The sequence below is a fragment of the Humulus lupulus genome, chromosome 7, assembly GCF_963169125.1.
Source record: "Humulus lupulus chromosome 7, drHumLupu1.1, whole genome shotgun sequence".
Lineage (NCBI taxonomy): Eukaryota > Viridiplantae > Streptophyta > Magnoliopsida > Rosales > Cannabaceae > Humulus > Humulus lupulus.
This window is the reverse complement of record NC_084799.1, coordinates 26,719,922-26,742,504: the sequence shown is the minus strand read 5'-3', so window position 1 is coordinate 26,742,504 and position 22,583 is coordinate 26,719,922. Positions and strand designations below refer to the sequence as shown.

The 22,583-nt window shown below is 37.3% G+C and overlaps 1 protein-coding gene and 1 non-coding gene across 2 annotated transcripts; both read right to left on the bottom strand.

Moving 5' to 3' along the window:
- Nucleotides 1–10,117: 10,117 nt before the first annotated feature.
- LOC133793375 (small nucleolar RNA R71) lies at nt 10,118–10,224 on the bottom strand. The gene has a single exon (XR_009874819.1). It is a non-coding gene; the product is annotated as a small nucleolar RNA R71 (small nucleolar RNA).
- A 10,068-nt stretch (nt 10,225–20,292) lies between these two features.
- LOC133791014 (aquaporin TIP1-2-like) lies at nt 20,293–21,766 on the bottom strand. Its single transcript, XM_062228896.1, has 3 exons — nt 21,574–21,766; nt 21,228–21,478; nt 20,293–20,829 (listed from the first exon to the last, which is right to left on the bottom strand). The coding sequence occupies exons 1-3, from the start codon at nt 21,698–21,700 to the stop codon at nt 20,455–20,457; spliced, it is 753 nt and encodes a 250-aa protein (XP_062084880.1). The 5' UTR covers nt 21,701–21,766; the 3' UTR covers nt 20,293–20,454.
- Nucleotides 21,767–22,583: the final 817 nt, after the last annotated feature.

Genomic DNA, 22,583 nt, shown 5'->3' with positions numbered 1-22,583 from the left:
CCAGTTACTTCAGTATAGCGGTAAATAATAGTAGAACCTACGAGGACTATGATCAAATTATTATTCAAAATAAAAAGTAAATAGAAATTAGATAGGGTTTTAGTTTTAAAAACTGAAAACATAAAATGAAATAATAATAATCATAAATTAAATAACTAATGATAAAATGATAATAAAGAAATAGTCAAGAATTACTCTCCACCTTCGACAATCAATCTATCCACAATCACAAATAATATTTCTTATTCTCAATTAAACTATTAACCCCGCAGATAACACTTAAGCAGTCAATTATCTCAATTTCCCTATTATAATTAATTAAAGACAAGTGTTCTTAATTAATCATTTTTACCCAACAATAAACTCATTAAGCATGCGATCTATTTAACCTAGTAAATGCATTACACTCTATGGAAACAAGTTAATCTAGTCAACAAATTCATTAAGCATGCAATTCATTTAACCTAGGTTCTATTTTTCATCACAACCAAGATACCCATCACAATATCCTAATTTCAATTTATCACTCTACTTAGAATTCTAAACTATTAGGTGAATACCAATATGAATATGGTAGTAGAATAATACAAAACCCTAATTAGTTGGCCACCTAACAAGATCTCACAATATTCATAGCATTAAATTAGAAAAATAGAAACAATTTAATATAAGTGAATAAAATGAATAAAATTTACAATTGCATTCAAGATCTCATGTCTAGGGTTTTGAAATAACCCTCAACTACAAAGGAAACTACTCCATAATCACATTCATATTCACAAACATAAATATTCAATGAAAATAAAAGGAGTTTTGAGAAGAAAGAAAATCTAGATTGAAGAATGTAGATGATGATGTCTTTTTCTCCTCCTCTGCTGCTCTAGCCTCTAAAATTTGCACTCCAAAGTTCTTTTAAAATTTAACCCTAATCCCTTTTATGGCCCATTAAAAATTACAATCAAAAATCAAAATTTAAGAAAATTTATATCGTAGGTCGCGGCCAGTGATTCCTGGTGGTCGCGGCCACAAGACTTTTCTGGGCATATTACGCGCGGCGGTCGCTGCCAGGAAATTATGATGGTCGTGATCACTAGTCTTTGACTCCCAGGCCATGGCCACAACCCAAATTTTGCTCGCGTGTTTTTTCTTCGTAATCTTCAACTTTAAGCTCGAACCTCGGGTTTAAGGACTTCTAAAACACTTCAAACTCATCCCAAACTTCATTTTCTCGAGTATTATCATTGCACATCAATTCATAACCACAAAAATACATTAAATTCATCAATAATACCTTATAAAATATTTTATGGCTTAAAAATCAAAGACTCGTAAAACAAAGCCAAGAACACCTAAAAACATTATAAATTAACATTATCTAAATGCGAAAGGATAATAAATATAATATCCAAAATGCCCTTATCAAGGTCCCGCAGTGCTTGAGATAGGGGAAATAAAAGCTTTTGGGCAAATATTTTAAACCTTGTTCAAGTTGGTGATCCCCAATGCTCTTCACTTTGGTTGTGTGAGTGCGAAGAACTTTTATATTTTGTTATATTTTCTTTATATATTTATTTGTATATTTTTCTATAGAGTTGTTTTCCATCTACATCTTATAGTCTACATCTCTTTAGTTTATTTGTAATTTTTGTTATAGAGTTGAATCTACTAGTTTAGCCATGCACTTCATTTATCTAATTTACTTGTATCCTTTGCAATAGAGTTGTAACTTTATTTAATCAATCCCCTTTTCCATTGTATCTTTTGTCTAGAGTTGTACTTTGTTTTTCCTATTTCGATTGAGGCAATAATATTATCTCTAACAGTCAAAAGCTTAACCCTTTGTTTGTTTCAATAGAAGGAGAGACCATCAAGATCATGAACCAATACCTAGTGAGGTTGGATAGGTTTGATGGATCCAATTTCACTAGGTAGCAAGACAAGGTTAGAATCATCTTGACCATGCTCTAGATTGCCTACATTCTTGAGTCCACCCTAGAACCTCTCATGGCGCCAACCGACAAGGACACACCCGAGGTGAAAATTGCTAGAACCAAGGGGGAGGATGGGGGAGGATGACAATCTCCTATGCAGGGGTCATATCCTCAATGCTCTATCTAATAGATTCTATGATCTCTACACCAAGACCAAGTCGACAATGGAGATATGGGATGCCCTTGAGACCAAATTCAAGGCAGAAGAGGAAGGTACCAAAAAGTTTTTGATTTCTCAATACATTGATTTCAAATTTTTTTCGTGATAAACTAATTCGTCCTAAAATTTATGAGCTTTAAAAAATTGTTAACAAATTGAAAGTGCTAAAGACTGAGCTTCCCAAGGCCTTTCAAGTTGGTGCTATAGTGGAAAAATTACCACCAACTTTGAAGAGCTATAGGAAAATAATCCTTCATTAAACGAGGATCATTCTTTGGAGGAAATCCAAAAGCATATTCGAATCGAGGAGGAATCGATATGTAGAGACAAACTTGTGGAGGGATTTAATGGAGAATCATTTGGGTCCAAAAACCAACACAAACAAGTTCAAGGGCGAGAAATATCCTTGCTTTGTGTGTGGTAAAAATGGTCACTATGCTAGAGAGTGTAGGCGTAGAAGGCCAACAAGGACCTAAGGTGAATGCTACCGAAGAGGAAAACATTGTTGCTACCCTTAGTGACGTGAACATAGTCCAAGGCAAGGTGAAGGGGTGGTGGTATGGCACATGTGCCACCATCCATGTCACCTATGACAAATCATTATTCAAGACCTTTGAGGAGTCAAAGGGCAACCATGAGATTCAAATGGGCAATGAGGTCAAATCCAAGGTACTTGGCAAGGGTACTATTGGTGTCTATTTCACCTCTGGCAAGAAAGTGATATTAGTGAATGTGCTTTATGTTCTCGAAATGAGTAGAAACTTGGTAAGTTGAGATTTTCTAGGCAAACCCGGCATTAAAGCCGTTTTTAGTTCGATAAACTCATACTTACCAAATCAAATGTATTTTTGGGAAAGGGGTACTCTTGTGAGGGTATGGTTAAATTGTTCACCAATGATGTAACTTTCAATGTTATCAATAAAGTTGTTGATTCCGCCATATTGTTGAGTATGATTCTTTGTTTTTATGGCATCTTAGACTATCACATATAGGTTTTTCAACCATAGAAAAAGTAGTTAAATATCATATGATTGCATGCAATATTAAAAACTATTGAAAATGTGAAACATGTGTTAAGGCTAAGTTGATAAAGAAACCATTCCCCAGTGTAGAAAGATCATCTAATTTACTTGATTTAATCCATAGTGATCTTTGTGAATTAAATGATGTTTTAACTATAGGTGGTAAAATGTATTCTCTTAATTTTATAGATGATTTTAGTAGATATATATACCTATGTTTTTCTTTTAAAGCATAAAGATGAGAATTTTGATGCTTTTGAAGTTTATAAAATGGAAGTTGAAAATCAGCTTAATAAAAAGATTAAGGTGCTAAGAAGTGATAGAGAATGTGAGTACTTCTCTAATGAATTCAATACATTTTGTGAAGAAAATAACATAATTCATGAGTGCATCGAACCATATACACCACAACATAATGATGTTGTCGAAAGGAAAAATATAACTTATCTAGAGATGATAAATTCTATGTTGGTGTTTTCTATGTTGAATTTCAACTTATGGGGTGAAGCGTGTTAACCGCATGTCACATTCGTAATCGAATACCAATGAAGAAAAATGAGGTATCTCCATATGAGTTATGAAAATGAAGAAAACCTAACATAGGGTTCTTCAAAGAGTGGGGGTGTCTTGCATATTGCAAGAAAAATGAACCTAATAGAACAAAGTTAGGTTCAAGAGTCATAAAGTGTGCTTTTGTTGGTTATGCCAACAATGGTAAAGCTTATAGGTTATTAGACCTAGAGTTTAATGTTGTGATAGAATCTAGAGAAGTTAAATTTTTTGAGAACATGTTATGTGACAAAAATTCTCAAGCTTCAACATATCATAATGATAATTTGTTATATGTGAACAATTCTCAAGCATCTACTTCCAAAAATGATTCTCAATAGGTGAATTCTCAAAGGGATGTAGAGCAACCCATTGAACTTAGAAGAAGTCAAAGGGTTAGAAAAGAGAAAAGTCTAAGATTAGATGAGATAGATTATCAACAAATTTCTTTCTACATGGTAGAAGGAAAAGAGAAGAAGTCATTAGGAAAATTCCAATTGTACTTCTTGTTGAGGATGATCTCACTACACCAAGAAACTCATTTTGTGTCAATCAAACGCATTAGTCAATGCAGTTGACTAACGCCGTTGACCGAGAATCAATATTTGCGTCAGTGGTAACACTGATGCTGTTAATTGGAAAAATTTGCGTCAGTGGCCAACTAATGTCGTTAACGTCACTGTTTGCATTAGTGGGCAACTGACGGTAATGGCGTGTTTGCGTCAGTGCCTGCAATGCCCCAAAATCCCTAATGCGGTTTAATGGTTAGATGAGATAGATTATCAACAAATTTCTTTCTACATGGTAGAAAGAAAAAGAGAAGAAGTTATTAGGAAAATTCCAGTTATACTTCTTGTTGAGGATGATCTCACTACACCAAGAAACTCATTTTGTGTCAATCAAACGCATTAGTCAATGTAGTTGACTAACGCCGTTGACCGAGAATCAACATTTGCGTCAGTGGTAACACTGATGCTATTAATTGGCAAAATTTGCGTCAGTGGCCAACTAATGTCGTTAACGTCACTGTTTGCATCAGTGGGCAACTGACGGTAATGACGTGTTTGCGTCAGTGCCTGTAAATCCCTAATGCGGTTTAATGGTTAGATGAGATAGATTATCAACAAATTTCTTTCTACATGGTAGAAGGAAAAAGAGAAGAAGTCATTAGGAAAATTCCAATTGTACTTCTTGTTGAGGATGATCTCACTACACCAAGAAACCCAGTTTGTGTCAATCAAACACATTAGTCAATGCAGTTGACTAATGCCGTTGACCAAGAATCAACATTTGCGTCAGTGGTAACACTGATGCTATTAATTGGCAAAATTTGCGTCAGTGGCCAACTAATGTCGTTAACGTCACTGTTTGCATCAGTGGGCAACTGATGGTAATGGCGTGTTTGCGTCAGTGCCTGTAATGCCCCAAAATCTCTAATGCGGTTTAATGGTTGGATTAGTAGGTCGGGTGGGCCATAATTGTTTTATTATGCCATTAAACTATTATATGCATGTTTATGTGAATTATATTATAATATGATGTTAAATGCATGCATGTGGGTCCACATTTCATGACAGGGGTATTTTAGTAATTTGGCCTGTTGAGGGTGTGATCGTGTATTTTGGTGCATGTTGGTGATTTATTGTTGAGGCCACATTATAATGTGGATTTGTTTGAGCCATTCTGCATGAGACGATCTTGGAATATTGATTAGCGGTTTAGTCATAACGGGATTAAGTTCGAGGCTCGGGGTGAGTCTCGAGATGTTTTAATGATTAGAATGTTGCCGGGAATTAAAGGGTAATAGGATATTAATTATTGGTATTTGAGAATATCGAGAATAGCGGGAATTGGATGATGTTAATTATGATTAACGAAATAGGTTGAAAATGATGATTTTACCCTTGGGAGTCTTTAGAAACTTTTAAATGACCTAGGGGAAAAATAGTCATTTCACCCCTAAGATATATATCTGCTTTTGGATTGTAGAAACCTGTAGAAAACAGAACCAAAAAACAGAGCTGCTTCACCCTTCCTCACGTTCATTATCTTCCTTCTTTCTCCATTGGAGTTTTTGAGCCCAAATTGAAGAAACAAGTTAGGAAATCAAAGTTTGGAGTTTATAAACTTAATTCATCCATTGAAGAGGACCCAAAACCAACTTGAGGTAAGAAATCATCCATGAATTTTAAGCTATACTCTGTTTTTCTTTTAGTTTTCAGTCAAAGGAATTTGATATGGATACTTGGGAATTAGTGGAATTTTTTGTGTAAGCTCGTGTGGGTTTTGATGAGAGTGTGTGGCAGATGAAGTTTAGGGGTTGAATTGCATGTTTGGGTGATGTTTGGGATTGGTTTGGAGGCTTGGATTTAAGGGGAAATCGCAAAGAAGGAAAACTAGAAAAATTCTGGTCTGATGCTGGCGCCCCAGCACTAGGCAGGGCAGAGAATCAGCCTTCTCTGCTTTGGGACAGCGCCCTAGCGCCATTTGGCAGCGCCCCAGCGCTAGGCCAATTCCAGAAAATCTCATTTTTAGGGCTCGGGATGATCTTTAAGGCTCGGGGGTTGGTTCCTTTGCCCTGGTTGGGTGGATTGAGAGTCCCGAGAGTGCGGGATTGATCCCGGGAGTGAGATTTTAGATTGTGAACCTTTTATTGATCTACTTTGTTATTGGATTATAATTGGTTATGATTAGGTAACCGCTAGGGAATCAAATGGTCGATCGTTCTCAAGGGTCGTTCTTTTATTATTTCTCGTTCGAACTCAAGGTAAGAAAACTACACCTTATATGTGACATGTGTGGTTATTATAGAGGCATGTTGGTTGTTAAATGTGGACATTGATTGCATATTAGATGCTTAGCAAATCTTGCTTACTTATGTATGGCACTGACTAATCAGAATCGGCACTGGTCATGTGTTACTGACCTAAGAGTCAGAAACGGCATAAGCGTCATGAATGCAGAGCCGATAGAAGATTAGATCTAATCGACATCAGAATTGAATGACTCATATGGGGTATTAATGCTTGACCAACCCTAAGTTCGATGAAAATTATAAGCGCTTGTCTAGTCTATGACTAGTTACTCAGAGTCAGGGCCAAAGGCCTAGGTGGCTGTTTGTCACATGGCTAAGGGAACGGAATCACACAGTTGTGACTCTATGGTCACTCGGTAGGTTTATGTTGGTGACTATTCATCAGATACCTACCTCGTTTAAGCTAGTGAAATGGTCACTTATCTGTAAAGGGTACAGAACCCACCTTAGTGACTTTTCCAATTGTCACTCCTTTATTTTGGACTAATAGTCTTGAATGATTATTATGATCACTGTTGATATTATATTCATGCAATATTGAGTTTTCTTGTTGGGCTTTGGCTCATGGGTGCTATGTGGTGCAGGTAAAGGGAAAGAAAAGCTCACCCAGCCTTGAGTGGAGAGCTTAGGTGGTGTTGTGTACATATGCGGCCGCTTGACCACCTCGGCCAAGGAGTTCTTAGGGGAAATATGAGGTTTACCCTATTTTTGTCGCTTAGATCGGCGGGTTGTAAATTTTAAACAGTAATGACCATTTTGCATTGTAAATAACTTGTAAACGTTTTTATGGGCCAATGAACAATTTTATGCTTAAATAAAATATATCATTTCCTTTTAATTGGTTTTCCACCTTAACCTATTAATGACACCTAGAAGCACATTTTTAACCAAAGAACTCGGTTAGGGAGTTAAATTCACGGTTCAAAGTTCATCGTAACTATCTTGGGGTAACCAGGGCGTTACAGTGCCCCATTGACGCAAACAAGTTGTTACCTTCATTTTTGCAACGACGAAAATAGTCCGCCTAGTAATAAATCCCAGCCATTGTCTTCGAGCCCCTAATTCTCCCAAATTTGAAAACTTAGGTTTTCTTCCAACAACCAGCGGCGCCTCTGACTTTCTTGACCCATTTTGGTGAGTTTTTTTTTCTTCATTTTTTTAAAATTTTAACGTTAAAGTGATGAATATAATATGTTTATGAACCTGATACATATATATATATTGTATAGATTTTTTATTTTGAAGATTATTGTTTGAAAAACCAAAACCCAAAAACCCTCTTCTTAATTTTTTTTCTCTTACTGGGTTCGCAGGGGTCGTGGGGGTGGTTGGGGTCGCGGGGGTCGTGGGGGGTGGCTGGGGTCACGGGGGTTGCATGGGTTGCTGGCTGGGGACTAGGTACACGGGTGATAAGGTCATTTTTGTATTAATATTTGCTAAGTTTTTCTATGCTTGGATGGTGTTATGATAGCATTTTTAATAGTTTTCACTAAGTTTTGTGATTCTACCACATATTTTCTACGTTGCGTTTTATGATGATAAATCTGACATTTTGATGGCAAGTGTAGTTAAAATAAAGTTTTAGGAGTATTCAAAGCTTTCGGGATTGAAATGTGGAAGTGGTGCCAATGTGGAAGCTTTCTAAGATCAAGAATTGAAGAATTTGGAGGTAGGTCGCGGCTCATAAAACTCAGGCCGCGACACTTTGAGTGGAAATTGCACTTTTAGAATTTTTCTTCCAGACAGGCCGCTGCGCGTAAAACTCAGGCCGCTGCCTATGGTGTCAGGCCGCTGCGCGAAAATTTCAAGCCGCTGCCTGAGGGACAGATTTAGGCATAGTTTTGTTCTAGGCCGCGGCTCGCGACGTCGTTTTCAGATTTTTGTTTCTTTTTAATTAGAATTTAATTGAGACTATAAATAATTATTAGGGTTAATTTTATATAAGGTTTTGATTACGGTTTAGAGAGACAAAAAGACTGAAAGGAGGCTGAAGAAAAGACTACAAGACTACATTACTTTTGTTCATCAATCTAGTTCTTTTCTTCCCTTTATCTCTTTAATTTTAATTATAATTATGTTTGTGATTATGATTACAATTATGGAGTAGATTCTTGTTAGGTTAAGGGTTAATTCAAAACCCAAGACATGAATTCTTGATTATTAATAATGAATATTGTTCTTCAATTTCTCTCAATATTAGATTGTTTATATTTTTCCAATTGAATGTTATGAATCTTGTAATTTCTTGTTAGGTGGCCAACTAATTAAGGTTTTACATTGTTCAATTGTCATCTTAGAATTACTACTCACCTAATCGTTTAGGATTCTAAGTGTGTGTGATAAATTGCAATTGATAGTTAAGTCAAAAGAATTGTTGATTGTGATGAAAAATAGAACCTAGGTTAAATGAATTATATGCTTCATTAATTTACTGCCTAGATTAACTTGTTTCCATAGAACTTAATGCTTTATCTAAGTTAAATAGATTGTATGCTTCATAGATTTATTGCTTAGATAAAATAGTAAATTATTGAGCACTTCGCCTTGATTACTTATAATAGGGAGACTGGGATAATTGACTGCTTCAGCATTATCTGCGGGGTTAATAGTTTAATTGAGAAATTGGAATAATATTTATTATTAGTGATTAGGAATGATTGTTGAGGGTGGAGATTAACCTTTAACTGCTTTTTAATATCGTAATCCAAATCTTTATTTTGCTTTCTAATTTATGTTATTTAATTTTGCATAAAAAAATCAAAATCCCCTTTTAAGTTTTAGTGTTAATTCTTGAATAATAAAGTGAACGATAGTCCTCGTGGGTTCGACCTGTACTTGCTATTATACTGAAATAATTGGAAGTATTGAAAGAAAAATTATTGTTAAATTTGTGTGGTATACGACAGCTATCAAATTTTTGGCGCCGTTGCCGGGGACTATTGTTATTCTCTTTATTATTCACATTTATTTATTTGTGACTAATTAGTTCTTATTGTGGAATTATCAGGTGTATATGTCTGGTGAAGACGATACTCAAGAAAGGTTATCTCGGCTTAAACAATATCTTGAGTCATCGTCAGCTTCTCAGTCTTCAAGAATTATTACCGATAATCCGCTCTTTCAACATCTTGCTCCGCAAGAAAATCCTGTTAAAGTGCCATTACCGTCTGACAACGAATCTGATTCTGACGATTCAGTTCGATCCTATAGAACAATGGCTCAGCAAAGGACATTGAAAGAGTTGCCAGCGCCAAATCTTGACCAACAACCACTATGCATCCAATATCCACCGTTGGATGTAAACTTTGAACTCAAGTCGGGCCTCATCCACTTATTGCCTTCTTTCCATGGGCTGCCTGGTGAGGATCCGAATAAACATTTGAAGGAGTTTCATATTTTCTGTTCTAGTATGAAACCCGCTGCAGTGACTGAGGAACAGATTAAGCTGCGAGCCTTTCCTTTCTCCCTAAAGGATGCAGCTAAAGAGTGGTTGTACTATCTTCCACCTGGTACTATTGAAACTTGGAATGGTATGAAGACTATGTTCCTAGAACGATACTTTCTGACATCTAAAGTTGGAAGCATCAGGAAATAGATCTGTGGTATAAGGCAGTATACAGGAGAGTCTTTGTATGAGTATTGGGAGAGATTTAAGAGGTTGTGTGCTAGCTTCCCTCATCATCAGATAAGTGAACAGCTCCTCATTCAGTACTTTTATGAAGGATTACAATCACTAGATATGAGTATGATTGATGCAGCCAGTGGGGGTGCACTAGTTGATAAGACTCCTGCTGCAGCCAGGAGCTTGATTTCTAATATGGATGCTAACTCACAACAGTTTGGCATTCGTCAAGATCCTGTTCCACCGCCCAAATCAGCTAATGAAGTGAGCACCTCTAATGCTAATCAACTGGGTCAACAATTGGCTCAATTAACTGCAGTGGTACAACAACTAGCTTTGGGCCAACAGGTGCGACCATGTGGAATCTGTCAAGTAGTGGGGCACCCTACTGATACATGCCCTACTCTAGTGGAGGGAGAAACTGAGGGTGTTAACGCTGTAGGAAATTTCCTTGGTCAATTACGTCAGATGTATTATGAACCATTTTCACAAACTTATAATCCTGGCTGGCGTGATCATCCAAACCTTCGATATGGGAATCAACAACAAATAGCTCCACAACCAACAGCAGCAAGACCACCTGGTTTCACTACACAACAGAGGTCTCAGAATAATTATGTACCTAGACCATCACAATCACCGCAAGCTGCTCCACCACCAAGTGCCAAACCTTCTACTGGGGATCTAATCAATGCACTTGCTACAAATACTCTTCAATTTCAGCAAACCACCCAAGCTTCCATCAAAAGTTTGGAGAATCAGGTGGGACAATTAGCGGCATCATATAACCGGTTGGAGGCTCACCTGTCAAATAAATTGCCTTCACAACCTGAGATGAATCCCAAGGAGAATGCTAGTGCAGTAACTTTGCGAAGTGGGACGCAATATGATCCACCTAGTCCTCCAATGCCCAGTAAATTGTCATCCAAGCCACAAGTTGATTGCTTAGTTAATGAAGATGTTCCTCCAAAGCCAACCACCCCTACACAACTCAGCCCTAAGCCTACGTTTGTCATTCCACCTCCATTCCCAAGCAGGCTGAAAAAGACTAAAAAGGAAGAGGTTGACAAGGAGATTCTTGATACATTCCGAAAGGTAGAAGTGAATATTCCTCTTCTTGACGCTATTAAACAAGTGTCGCGGTATGCCAAGTTTTTGAAAGAGTTGTGCACTAATAAGCATAAGTTGAGAGGTAATGAAAAAGTTAGTGTGGGGGAGAATGTTTCCGCAGTTCTTCAAAAGAAGCTTCCACCAAAGTGTAAGGATCCTGGTACTTTTACTATCCCTTGCACTATTGGTAATAAAAGAATTGAGCGTTGTATGTTGGATTTGGGAGCCTCTATAAATGTCATGCCGTTTTCCATTTATGCTTCATTGAATCTTGGTCCACTTGAAGAAACAGGGGTGATTATTCAACTTGCTGATAGGTCGAATGCTTATCCCAGGGGTGTAATAGAAGATGTTTTAGTTCAAGTAAATGAATTGGTGTTTCCGGGTGATTTTTATGTTCTTGATATGGAAGATGAATCTATTCCATGCTCCACTCCAATTTTGTTGGGGAGACCATTCATGAAGACTGCGAGAACTAAGATTGATGTGCATGACGGTACGTTGACCATGGAATTTGATGGGGAGACTATTCGATTTAATATTTTTGAGGCTATGAGATATCCAAGTGATGTGCATGCTGTTTACTCTCTTGATGTGTTGGATATTCTTTCTCAACGAGTTTTAGATTTGCATAATGAAGATTGTTTGGAGGTTGCGTTGAGAGAGCATCTTGTGTTGACCGATGAAGATTTGTCTCATGAGATCATGGATGTCATCACCACACTCAATAGTGGTTTTGACAAGACTTTTAAGAAGGTTGCATTTCTTAATTTGCCGATTTCTAATGAGAAATTGCAGCCATCAATTGTTCAAGCTCCTACACTTGAGTTGAAGCCACTTCTGGAGCATCTCAAATATGTTTACTTGGAGAAGAACGAGACACTTCCGGTTATAATTGCAAGAGATCTTAATCAAGTCCAAGAAGAAAAGTTAATGAGAGTACTTAATGAATATAAAACAGTCATTGGTTGGTCTATTGCTGATATTAAGGGGATTAGCCCTTCTATGTGCATGCACCGAATTTTACTTGAAGAAGTGTCTATACCAACACGTGAGGCGCAACGGAGATTGAATCCACATATGATGGAGGTTGTGAAAAAGGAGATACTGAAGCTCCTTAGTGTGGGTATTATTTACCCAATTTCAGATAGTCAATGGGTGAGTCCTGTTCAGGTAGTGCCAAAGAAGTCTGGAATCATAGTGGTAAAGAATGATGAAAACGAGCTGGTACCAAAAAGAATGCAAATCGGGTGGCGAGTTTGTATAGATTACCGGAAGTTGAATGCGGCAACCCGTAAAGATCACTTTCCATTACCATTCATTGATCAGATGCTTGAGAGGTTAGCGGGTCATCCTTATTATTGTTTTCTTGACGGTTATTCGGGATATAATCAGATTGTTATAGCTCCTGAAGATCAAGAGAAGACAACCTTCACATGCCCTTTTGGAACATTCGCTTTTCGACGTATGCCGTTTGGGTTATGTAATGCTCCTGCCACATTTCAGCGATGTATGATGAGCATTTTTTCAGAATATATTGAAAAACATCTTTGAGGTTTTTATGGATGATTTTAGTGTTTATGGAGACTCATTTGATCGCTGCCTTCATAATCTCACTTTGGTACTTCAGCAGTGTATTGAAACTAACCTTGTGCTTAATTGGGAAAAATGCCATTTTATGGTAAACCAAGGTATAGTTTTGGGTCATGTGATTTCAGTCAAGGGAATAGAGGTCGATAAGGCAAAGATTGATTTGATTCGTTCTCTACCATCTCCGACTAGTGTGAAAGAAGTGCGATCATTCCTTGGGCATGCAGGGTTTTATTGGAGATTTATTAAGGATTTCTCTAAAATTTCCACACCACTATGCAACCTTCTCCAAAAAGATGTAAAGTTTGAGTTTAATGAGAAGTGTTTAGTGGCTTTCAACTTATTAAAAGAGTCTCTGACTACAGCTCCTATAATTCAGCCACCGAATTGGGAGCTACCATTTGAACTCATGTGTGATGCAAGTGACTATGCCGTGGGCGCTGTTCTTGGACAGCGAGTTGACAAGCTTCCTCATGTTATATATTATGCTTCTCGCACTCTTAATGATGCTCAACTTAATTATTCCACCACTGAAAAAGAGCTTTTGGCAGTCATTTTTGCATTGGAAAAGTTTCTGTCATACTTGATTGGAACTAAAGTGGTTGTTTATACCGACCATGCTGCTCTTCGCTATCTATTGGCAAAGAAAGAAGCCAAGCCTCGGCTGATCCGGTGGATTTTACTTCTTCAAGAGTTTGATTTGGAGATAAAAGATAAAAAGGGTTCTGAGAATAGGGTGGCGGATCACTTGAGTCGTCTTATTCAGGATGAAGATAATTTGCCCATAGAAGAAAAATTTCCAGATGAACAACTCCTCGCCATGCAAGAAGTTATTCCTTGGTATGTCGGCATTGTAAACTACCTTGCTTCAAAGGAGTTACCAAGTGATCTCACACAAGCACAACGGAACAAGATCAAGCATGATGCTCGCCACTACATATGGGATGAACCTTATCTTTGGAAGCATTGTACTGATCAAATCATTCGTAGGTGTGTACCTGAATCTGAATTTCGTTCCATCCTTGCTTTTTGTCATGCTTATGCTTGTGGTGGACACTTTGGACCTAAGAGGACAGCTCGTAAGATATTTGACAGTGGTTTCTATTAGCCCACAATTTTCAAAGATGCTTATACTTATTGTAAGGCATGTGATCGTTGTCAACGAGTTGGTAACATAACGACCAAGGATCAAATGCCTCAAACTCCTATTTTAATCCTTGAGATCTTTGATGTTTGGGGTATGGATTTCATGGGACCGTTCCCATCCTCTTTTGGCTATGAATATATTCTATTGGCAGTAGACTATGTGTCTAAATGGGTAGAAGCAATTGCAACGAGAACATATTATTCAAAAAAAGTAGTGGATTTCATTCGCTCCAACATTTTTGTGCGTTTTGGTACACCTAAGGCTATACTTAGTGATCGAGGCACTCATTTTTGTAACAAGAGTATAGAAGCACTGTTTCGACGCTATAGTGTAACTCACAAGGTGACAATTGCTTATCATCCACAAGCCAATGGGCAAGCAGAGGTTTCTAATCGTGAAATCAAATTGATTCTTGAGAAAACTGTAAATCCAAACCGGAAAGATTGGAGTACAAGGCTGGATGATGCCTTATGGGCGTATCGAACGGCATATAAAACACTTATCGGTATGTTACCTTATCGGTTGGTGTATGGGAAACCTTGCCATCTACCGGTTGAGCTAGAGCATAAGGCATGGTGGGCTGTAAAGAAGTGTAACATGGACATGGTGGCTGTAGGACAACAAAGAATGCTTCAATTGCATGAGCTAGAAGAAATACGCAATGAAGCATATGAGAGTTCAAGAATCTACAAGGAGAAAACCAAAGCTTTTCATGACAAGCATATTCTTCGGAAGAGTTTTGTGGAAGGTCAGAAAGTTCTCATGTATCACTCTCGCCTTAAACTTTTTCCTGGGAAGTTGAAGTCTCGTTGGTTAGGTCCGTTCATTGTTACCAAAGTTTTTCCTCATGGAGCGGTCGAAGTTGTAAGTCTAAGTACCGGAAAGTCATTCAAGGTGAATGGTCAGAGATTAAAGCCATATTATGAATCAATGGGGGAAGAAAAAGCTGCGGTGATTCACCTCATTGATCCGGTATATGTTGATGAATGAAGCATTAAGTCGAGCTAGCGACGATAAACTTAGCTACTTTGTAAATTAGTTTATTTTCATTATTTAAATTGAACATTATGTTTTTATTTTTTTTTGTTTTTGTTGAGGTAATTTTAGTTTAATTTCTGTACTTAGAACCGTGAAAATCGTGAAAAAAAATGAAAAAAATGAAAAAAAAAAATGAATGATGAAAAAGTTTGAAAAAAATAATGATGAAAGGGATCAGGACAATTCAGGTCGCGGCTTGTCTTTGGTGTGCCGCGGCCCTTTTATGAGAAAAGGGAAAAACAAGGCATCAGTGCTATATGGAGTCTTATATATGTCGCCTAGTGTACTAGACCTGATATATCATTTACAGTAAGTAAACTTAGTAGGTTTACAAGTAATCCAAGTGTGGATCATTAGAAGGCTACTAGAAGAGTCCTAGGTTATCTTAAGAAAAGTAAGGGACTAAGTCTTCACTACTCCAAATTTCCTTGGATCTTAGAAGGGTATATAGATGTAAGTTGGATATCCAATCTTGGGGAATATGTGTCCACCATTTGTTGGGTATTTACACTTGGTAGGGGTGCAATTTCTTGGGGTTCCAAGAAACAAACCTGTATATCTCACTGTACTATGAAATCAAAGTTCATAACTCTAGTGGCCACTGGTAAAGAGGCCAAATGGTTAAGAGATCTCTTGATAGAGATTCCTCTCATCAAAGAGAATGTATCTACAATATCGATACATTGTGATAGCCAAGCAACATTGGCTCAGACATACAGCATAGTGTATAATGGGAATAATAGATACATTAGTCTAAGACACGGATATGTATGAGAATTGATTTAAATATGAGTCATCTCAATATCCTATGTGAGAACAAGTGAAAACTTGGTGAATCCTTTCACTAATCCACTAACAAGAGATTTAGTGGCTGCCTCATATCGAGAGATGAGACTTAAACTCCCTAAAGAGATTCATGATTGATGGTAACCTATCTTACCACTAGTTACTTACCTAGTGTTAGGTTTAATAGGTAATAACAAGTCAATCAAGTGAATATTAGTGGTACTCAAAATAGTCCCATCTGATATTTGGGTACTTATGAGTTACCAAATTGAGGGTTAAAACCAATATGTTTTTTAATCGAACTCAGTCTTGAGAAGAAAAATACTTTAGGGTAACAAAATACTGTAAGATTTCGACCTATAAAGACCTAAGGGTGGTGCCGCCCTTCATGAGAATTGGGAGTATTCTCAAGAACTTCTATGAATGGAAAATGTGTAACGACCCAAAAATGCTAATAGGGTTTAATGCCTTGATTAGCGTGCCAGGAGGGTATAATTGGATATATGTGTGTTTAATTGATTAAATGTGTGACTATGTGGCATGCATGATTTATATGATTATGTGGATATATTATATGCATGTTTATGAGTATTGGATATGCATGTGGGCCTTTTGCTGCTTATAAGGACATATTTGTAATTTTGGCCCGTTAAGGGCATAAATGTGATTATATGTGATAAATTGATGATACCACGTTATTATGTGGATATATTTGTACTATTTGGCTTGAGACGATCCTAGCGAGCGGATTAGCGAAATAGTCACAGCGAGGTTTAATACCCGGCTTGGGGGAGCCTAGGGGTATTTTGGGAAATTAGAGAATGTTTTGGAATTTATTGAATAATGAATAAGTATTTGGTAATTAATTGGACACGACATGATTAACTGACAAATGGTAAGAACACTCGAGGAATTAGCGGGAATTGGGAAAAAGATCGTTTTGCCCTTAGAAACAATTAGAAGGATGAGTAGATTTCAGGAGCATTTTGGTCCACTTTGATTAAGGGATATGGTCGATTATACTTTAGGCTTAACCAGAACTCACCAGAAATTACTAGGTGGATTCTCAACACTCTCTCTCTCCCTTTCATTCATGTTCACTCTCTCACTCCCTCTTGTGCTTGAAGCTTTGAATTGCTGAAGGAGAGGTCTAGGATTTAGAGCTTGGGGATTGAAAGATTGAGGCTAGAAGGGGACAAGGAATAGCTAGGGGATTTAAGCTACAACTAAGGTAAGAACCTTGTTTTATTTGGCTGGGAATTCAGGTTATTAGGATGAATTGGTCTAGGTTCTTGGGTGATAGTTAATTGATGATTTGGGATGGTAAGTTCAGTAGGATTTTGAGTGTTTTTATGCTTAAGATATAAAATTAAGAGTCCAAGCCTCGTATCTGAACGTGGTTTTGGCTAGGATGCATGTTAAGGTTGGAATTTTGGGATGAAAGTTGGGGAAACACGCTGGAAACCCAAGGATTTCTAGGTATGTGGGGGAGCGCCGCAACCCTAGGGGGCAAGTCGCGGCCCGCCTCCCCCCAGATGCTAGAGGCTGCGCCTCTGACTTAAGGCGTGCCGCGATCCCTTTGAGCCAAGTCGCGGCCCGCCTAGGTCGTTTTTCCCTAGGATTGTTTTTAGGCTCGGTGAGGCTTGGGGATTGAAACCTAAGCGATCGAGACGAATTCTATTACCCGGTTTAGTAGAATTTGAGGTCTCGGAGGCTAGTATTTGTTTCCAAAACATTTAATTGGATTAGAATTTGATAGTTATCCATTATCGCTTGTGACTAGTTTTACCGTTAAGGCTCAGGACTGAGGATCGTGCTCAGGATCGCTCTTTATCTATCGCTCGGGACTCGAGGTAAGAAAACTTCACCCATGTGGTTGTGACGGGACTAAGGTTCCCAGTAATTGAATATATGTATTGTATGATTGTATGTTTGTTATGCATTATATGAATGTACAGCCTAAGGATGTTGGTGCTGATGATAAGCGTACTGAACGCAGATCGGCCTAAGCGAGCTGGGATCAGCTAGATAAACAGAGGGCTCGGCTTAAGGGCACTGGCCTTAAACATTTGTATTATTGATTGAAACATATGCTTGAGAATATATTCTTACCATTGTTTAGCTTAATGCTTGTACCCTACTTGAGAATAATATGTGTGTTGTTGTTTATGGTTTTCTTGTTGGGTCTTGGCTCACGGGTGCTACGTGGTGCAGGTAAAGGCAAAGGGAAATTGGACCAACCATGAGTTGGAGTGCTTTGAGGGCAGAGTGTACATCGTCAGCTGCTCGACCGCCACGACCGAGGGAAAGTTACAGGAATAGAACTCTAAATTTGTATTTTTCCATTAGACTGACTTTTGTTGTATCATCTTTTGGGAGTTGTATTTACCACTTATACCTTGTTTTTAGGGTCCCATGTACCAAACATTTGTTTTAATGAAAATTAATCGTTTATAATCAAACTCTTTTAACCCTAACCTGTTAGTTGACTTTAGAATCATATTTATGTTCAAACGACTTGATTAGCAAATCTTGCAATATTTTAAAATACACAGTGTAACGGTCTTGGTTACCTAAGGCATTACAAAATGTACATGGCCATTAACGGTGCAAAGCGAGATATTGAGGTCTCAAGTGAACATAGCAAATGTGTGTGTGTGTTATCATCAGTTTGTTATATTAAGGAAAGTTGGTTCAATGCCCAGTACAACCAAATTTTCAACAAACTTTGTGATAATTGCACAAAGGTAAAATTCAAGTCGAAAGACATTTTACTTTATTCACTAATGTAATGGTTCCTATAGAGAGTAATTATTTAATCAAGTGGTGGAGAATATTATATTTTAATATAAGGTTGGATTGATTAAATAAGTGTTACAAAATGTGATTATTTAATCTAAGTGGGGGAATGTTATATGATTTTATAATATAATATTATATTAAATAATGAGACAATATGTGATTTGTCACACATTGTAACATAATATTAAGAGTTACAAAAATTAGACACATGTGTGTGTCCAAATGTAACATATTTTGAAGTTACAAATCAGTTACAAATTTGTAACTTCAAAATACTACCCAATAATGTGTAGATTGAGAGTTACACATTTGAGTTTGAATTTCACAAAGCCATTATGTGATATGGTTGTTGGAGATGTGATTTTAACTCTCATTATGTGTATGGAGATTACAAAATCAATTGGGAATGAGTTTGTGATGTTTTTGAAAAATTAGAGAATTTAGGAGGCTGAAACAACACAGTGACTGCGGCCACTAACATCCCAGGCCGCGACATGGGAGACAGTGACCAGCGGCAACGACCGTTAATGTTCTTGGTCGCGGTCGGGCATGCTGACAACCAAATCCCAATTTTCTCTTTTTCAGTTTTTGAACGTTTCTAACATCCCAAGTAACTCTCAAATCTTCATTTTAATTCCATAAACATCCCAATTAAATATTGGTAACAACGAAGGGGGTTGGTGGAATTTGAAATTCAAAGGGTTCTCAAAACTTTATAAATATGAGTCTAATGTTTTCTTGCAAGACACACTATTTCTATCAATTAGAGCACTTGGTTAGAAATACAAAAAAAAAAAAAAAAATGCTTGATTATTCAAAGAGTTATTTCTTATGAGGTCTCTTAGTGCTTGAGATAGGAGAAATAAGATTTTGGGCAAATGTTTTAAACCTTGTTTAAGTTGGTGATGCACAATACTCTTTGTTTTGATTGTGTGAGTGAGAAGAGCTTTTCTATTTTGTTCTAGTTCTTATCTTGTTTCTCTATCTATTTTGTTTTCTCCTTCTACTTCTTCTTTATATATTTATTTGTATAATTTGCTATGGAGTTGTTTTCCATCTACATCTCTTTAGTTTATTTGTATTATTCGTTATAGAGTTGTTTCTACTAGTTTATTCTTCCACTTCATTTCTTTAATTTACTTGTATCTTTTGCAATAAAACTGTAACTTTATTTAATTAATTATATTGTCCATTGTATCTTTTTGTCTAGAATTATACTTTGTTTTTCATATTTCCATTGAGACGGTAATATTATCTCTAATATTAGTACACAGGGTCAAGAAATAAGGGTAAAAAACATAATTAGGATTACTACAATGTGGTGTTATTGCCAAAATGCCAAAATTTGTGAACAAACGAAGTTCAACACTGTCATTGGCAATACTTTTTTTATTTTTTTTATTTATAAACTTTGGTCGTAGTTGTTTGTAGTTTGAAGGGGAATTGTTATTTGGGGGCAGTTGTAGCCGAAAAAGTGTCCAAAAACGCCATGTCACTAAAGACCACCAACTATTTACGTAGTATCAATTTGTATCACGAGACACTAGGCACCACTTGCCTTTATTCGTCAATTAAAGTTTCTGTCAACACATTTTAGTGTAGTAGTTTTGTTCACGGGGTAATTATTGAACATCTTAAAATCGAGCTGAGCCAAAAGGAATAGAACATCTCAACAAATTTTTTGATTGAAAGTGAGACTAAAAAACAAAAAAAAGACCACAAGAAGATTCTCTAGGGAATCAACATTCAACAACAACCAAATACAAACAACATCAATTATACCCAATTAACAAAACCCAACAACCCAATTTTCTACAACAGCTTAGTAATCCGTGGTTGGGAGTTGTTCGTGTGTGGCTGGGCAGATGAAGATAATCTCGTACACAAGGGCAGCAATGCCAGCACCCACAAATGGGCCGAGCCAGTACACCCAGTGGTTGGCCCAAGTCCAGCTAACCACAGCAGGCCCAAATGAGACGGCTGGGTTCATGGAGGCCCCGTCGAACGCGCCACCAGCCAAGATGTTGGCGCCCACAATGAAACCAATGGCAATAGGGGCAATTATGCCAATGTCACCCTTTTTGGGATCCACTGCGGTCGCGTACACCGTGTAGACTAGCCCGAAAGTCATCACTATCTCGAACACAACTGCGTTCCATGCTCCTACTCCGGATGATAGAGCGAAGGCCGATGTTTCCTGCATTAACAAAAATAGATTAAATTTTGTGCTATTAATTATTAATTTGAGTACTGAGATCAGTATTCATCTCACGTACCAATTCTTTTAAATACAATAAAACACAACAAAATTGTCACCTTAACTTATAAAATTTGTGTTTTCGGCTATTTAATTGTTTTAAGAATTAGGATAAATTTATCATAATATTTTTAAAGTCAATGTGCGACAATAATAATAAAAATAATTGGGCATATGTCACTCGTTGCTACTGTGTCTGTGTGCGTAAATATATAATATTTTTTTTATATTAATAATCATATGTATATAATTTTGATATTAATAAACATTTACCATAGTGATTGCGTAAGAAAAAATTTAAAAGAATGAACCAAAAATATAACATGGCGATGACTTACCAATCCACCAGTGGCGAACTTGAGAAGCAAGCAAGCAACAACAGAGCCAAGCAACTGAGCGATCCAATACAAGACACTCCTCATGAGAGTGATGTGGCCACCAACAAAGGCACCAAACGTCACGGCGGGGTTGACATGGCCGCCGGAGATGTTAGCTCCGACTGATACCGCCACGAATAGAGCAAATGCGTGAGACAAGGAAGCCGACACCAATCCGGCTGGCGTTGCCGCGCCATTGTTCGTCAGCTTATCTGCAAAAGCATATCAAACACATCAATTCAATTTTCTTAAAACAAAAATTATGAAAACTGTTTAGTACGTAAAAACACATGACGACAAGACTTACTGTATGCCATGCCGGAGCCTTCGCCGGCGAAAACGAAGATGAGCATTGAGATGAACTCAGCCAAAGCCGCCTTGAGTGCGTCGGCTTGGCCAATCTCAGCCGCATTACCTATTGCGATTCTAGCCATTTTCTTTTTCTAATAATTTTCTTAAAAACAAAAAACAAAATTCGAATTTGATTTGAGCTCTTCGTGGTTTGATTAGCTTTGGTTAGTGACAGTTATATAGTAATGAGCATTAACATATTTGGTGACCGGATTAGCCGGTTTACACCCGGTAATAAGGCTCAATTCAACGGCAAAAAAGGTAAGACCGGTCAATGTTCGTGATTGCCATCTGTCAATGTCCGGAGAGCCAAATAGGCGGGCCTCCAAATTGTTCTCGTTGCGCCACGTGTACGATCTGATGTGACTTGTTAGAGTGGGGGTGATGATTGAGAGGGACAAAGCCTCGATCGCGGACCGTCAGCTATGAAAGTGGGGTCCATCGATGGAAAATATGATTGGTTTGTGGTATTTGCTTCACCGACCATCCGATTTGTTTATGATTGTGGTGACGTGGACCGCCACGATTAGTTGTGCTGGCCTTATTATCATGCACTAATAAACTATTTTATGTGATTAATTAAACTGTTCTATCCAATTAATTAGTAGAGATCGTGAATGGGCAATGCAATGAATATTTTCTAATTCCTAATAAATATTTATATGAGCGTTTTAACGAAAAAAGAAAATTATATAGAGCATAATCTGATGGTTGTGGAATTTTGAGTACCAATCAATAGTAGTGAGTAGTGTCTAGTGTGTGTTAATCAAGATTGATAAAATATATTAATGTAATTATGTATAAAATGATGAAAAAGTATTTTATATATGATAATTAATTTAAATTTGAAAATTTCTCTACACACTTGGATGAGGAAGGCTCAGTAGCTAGCCCCCACAATTAAATGAGGTGCTTCTTTGTAAATCGTAGTGAAAAACTCGTTTCAAATATGCAAAATTAAATTCT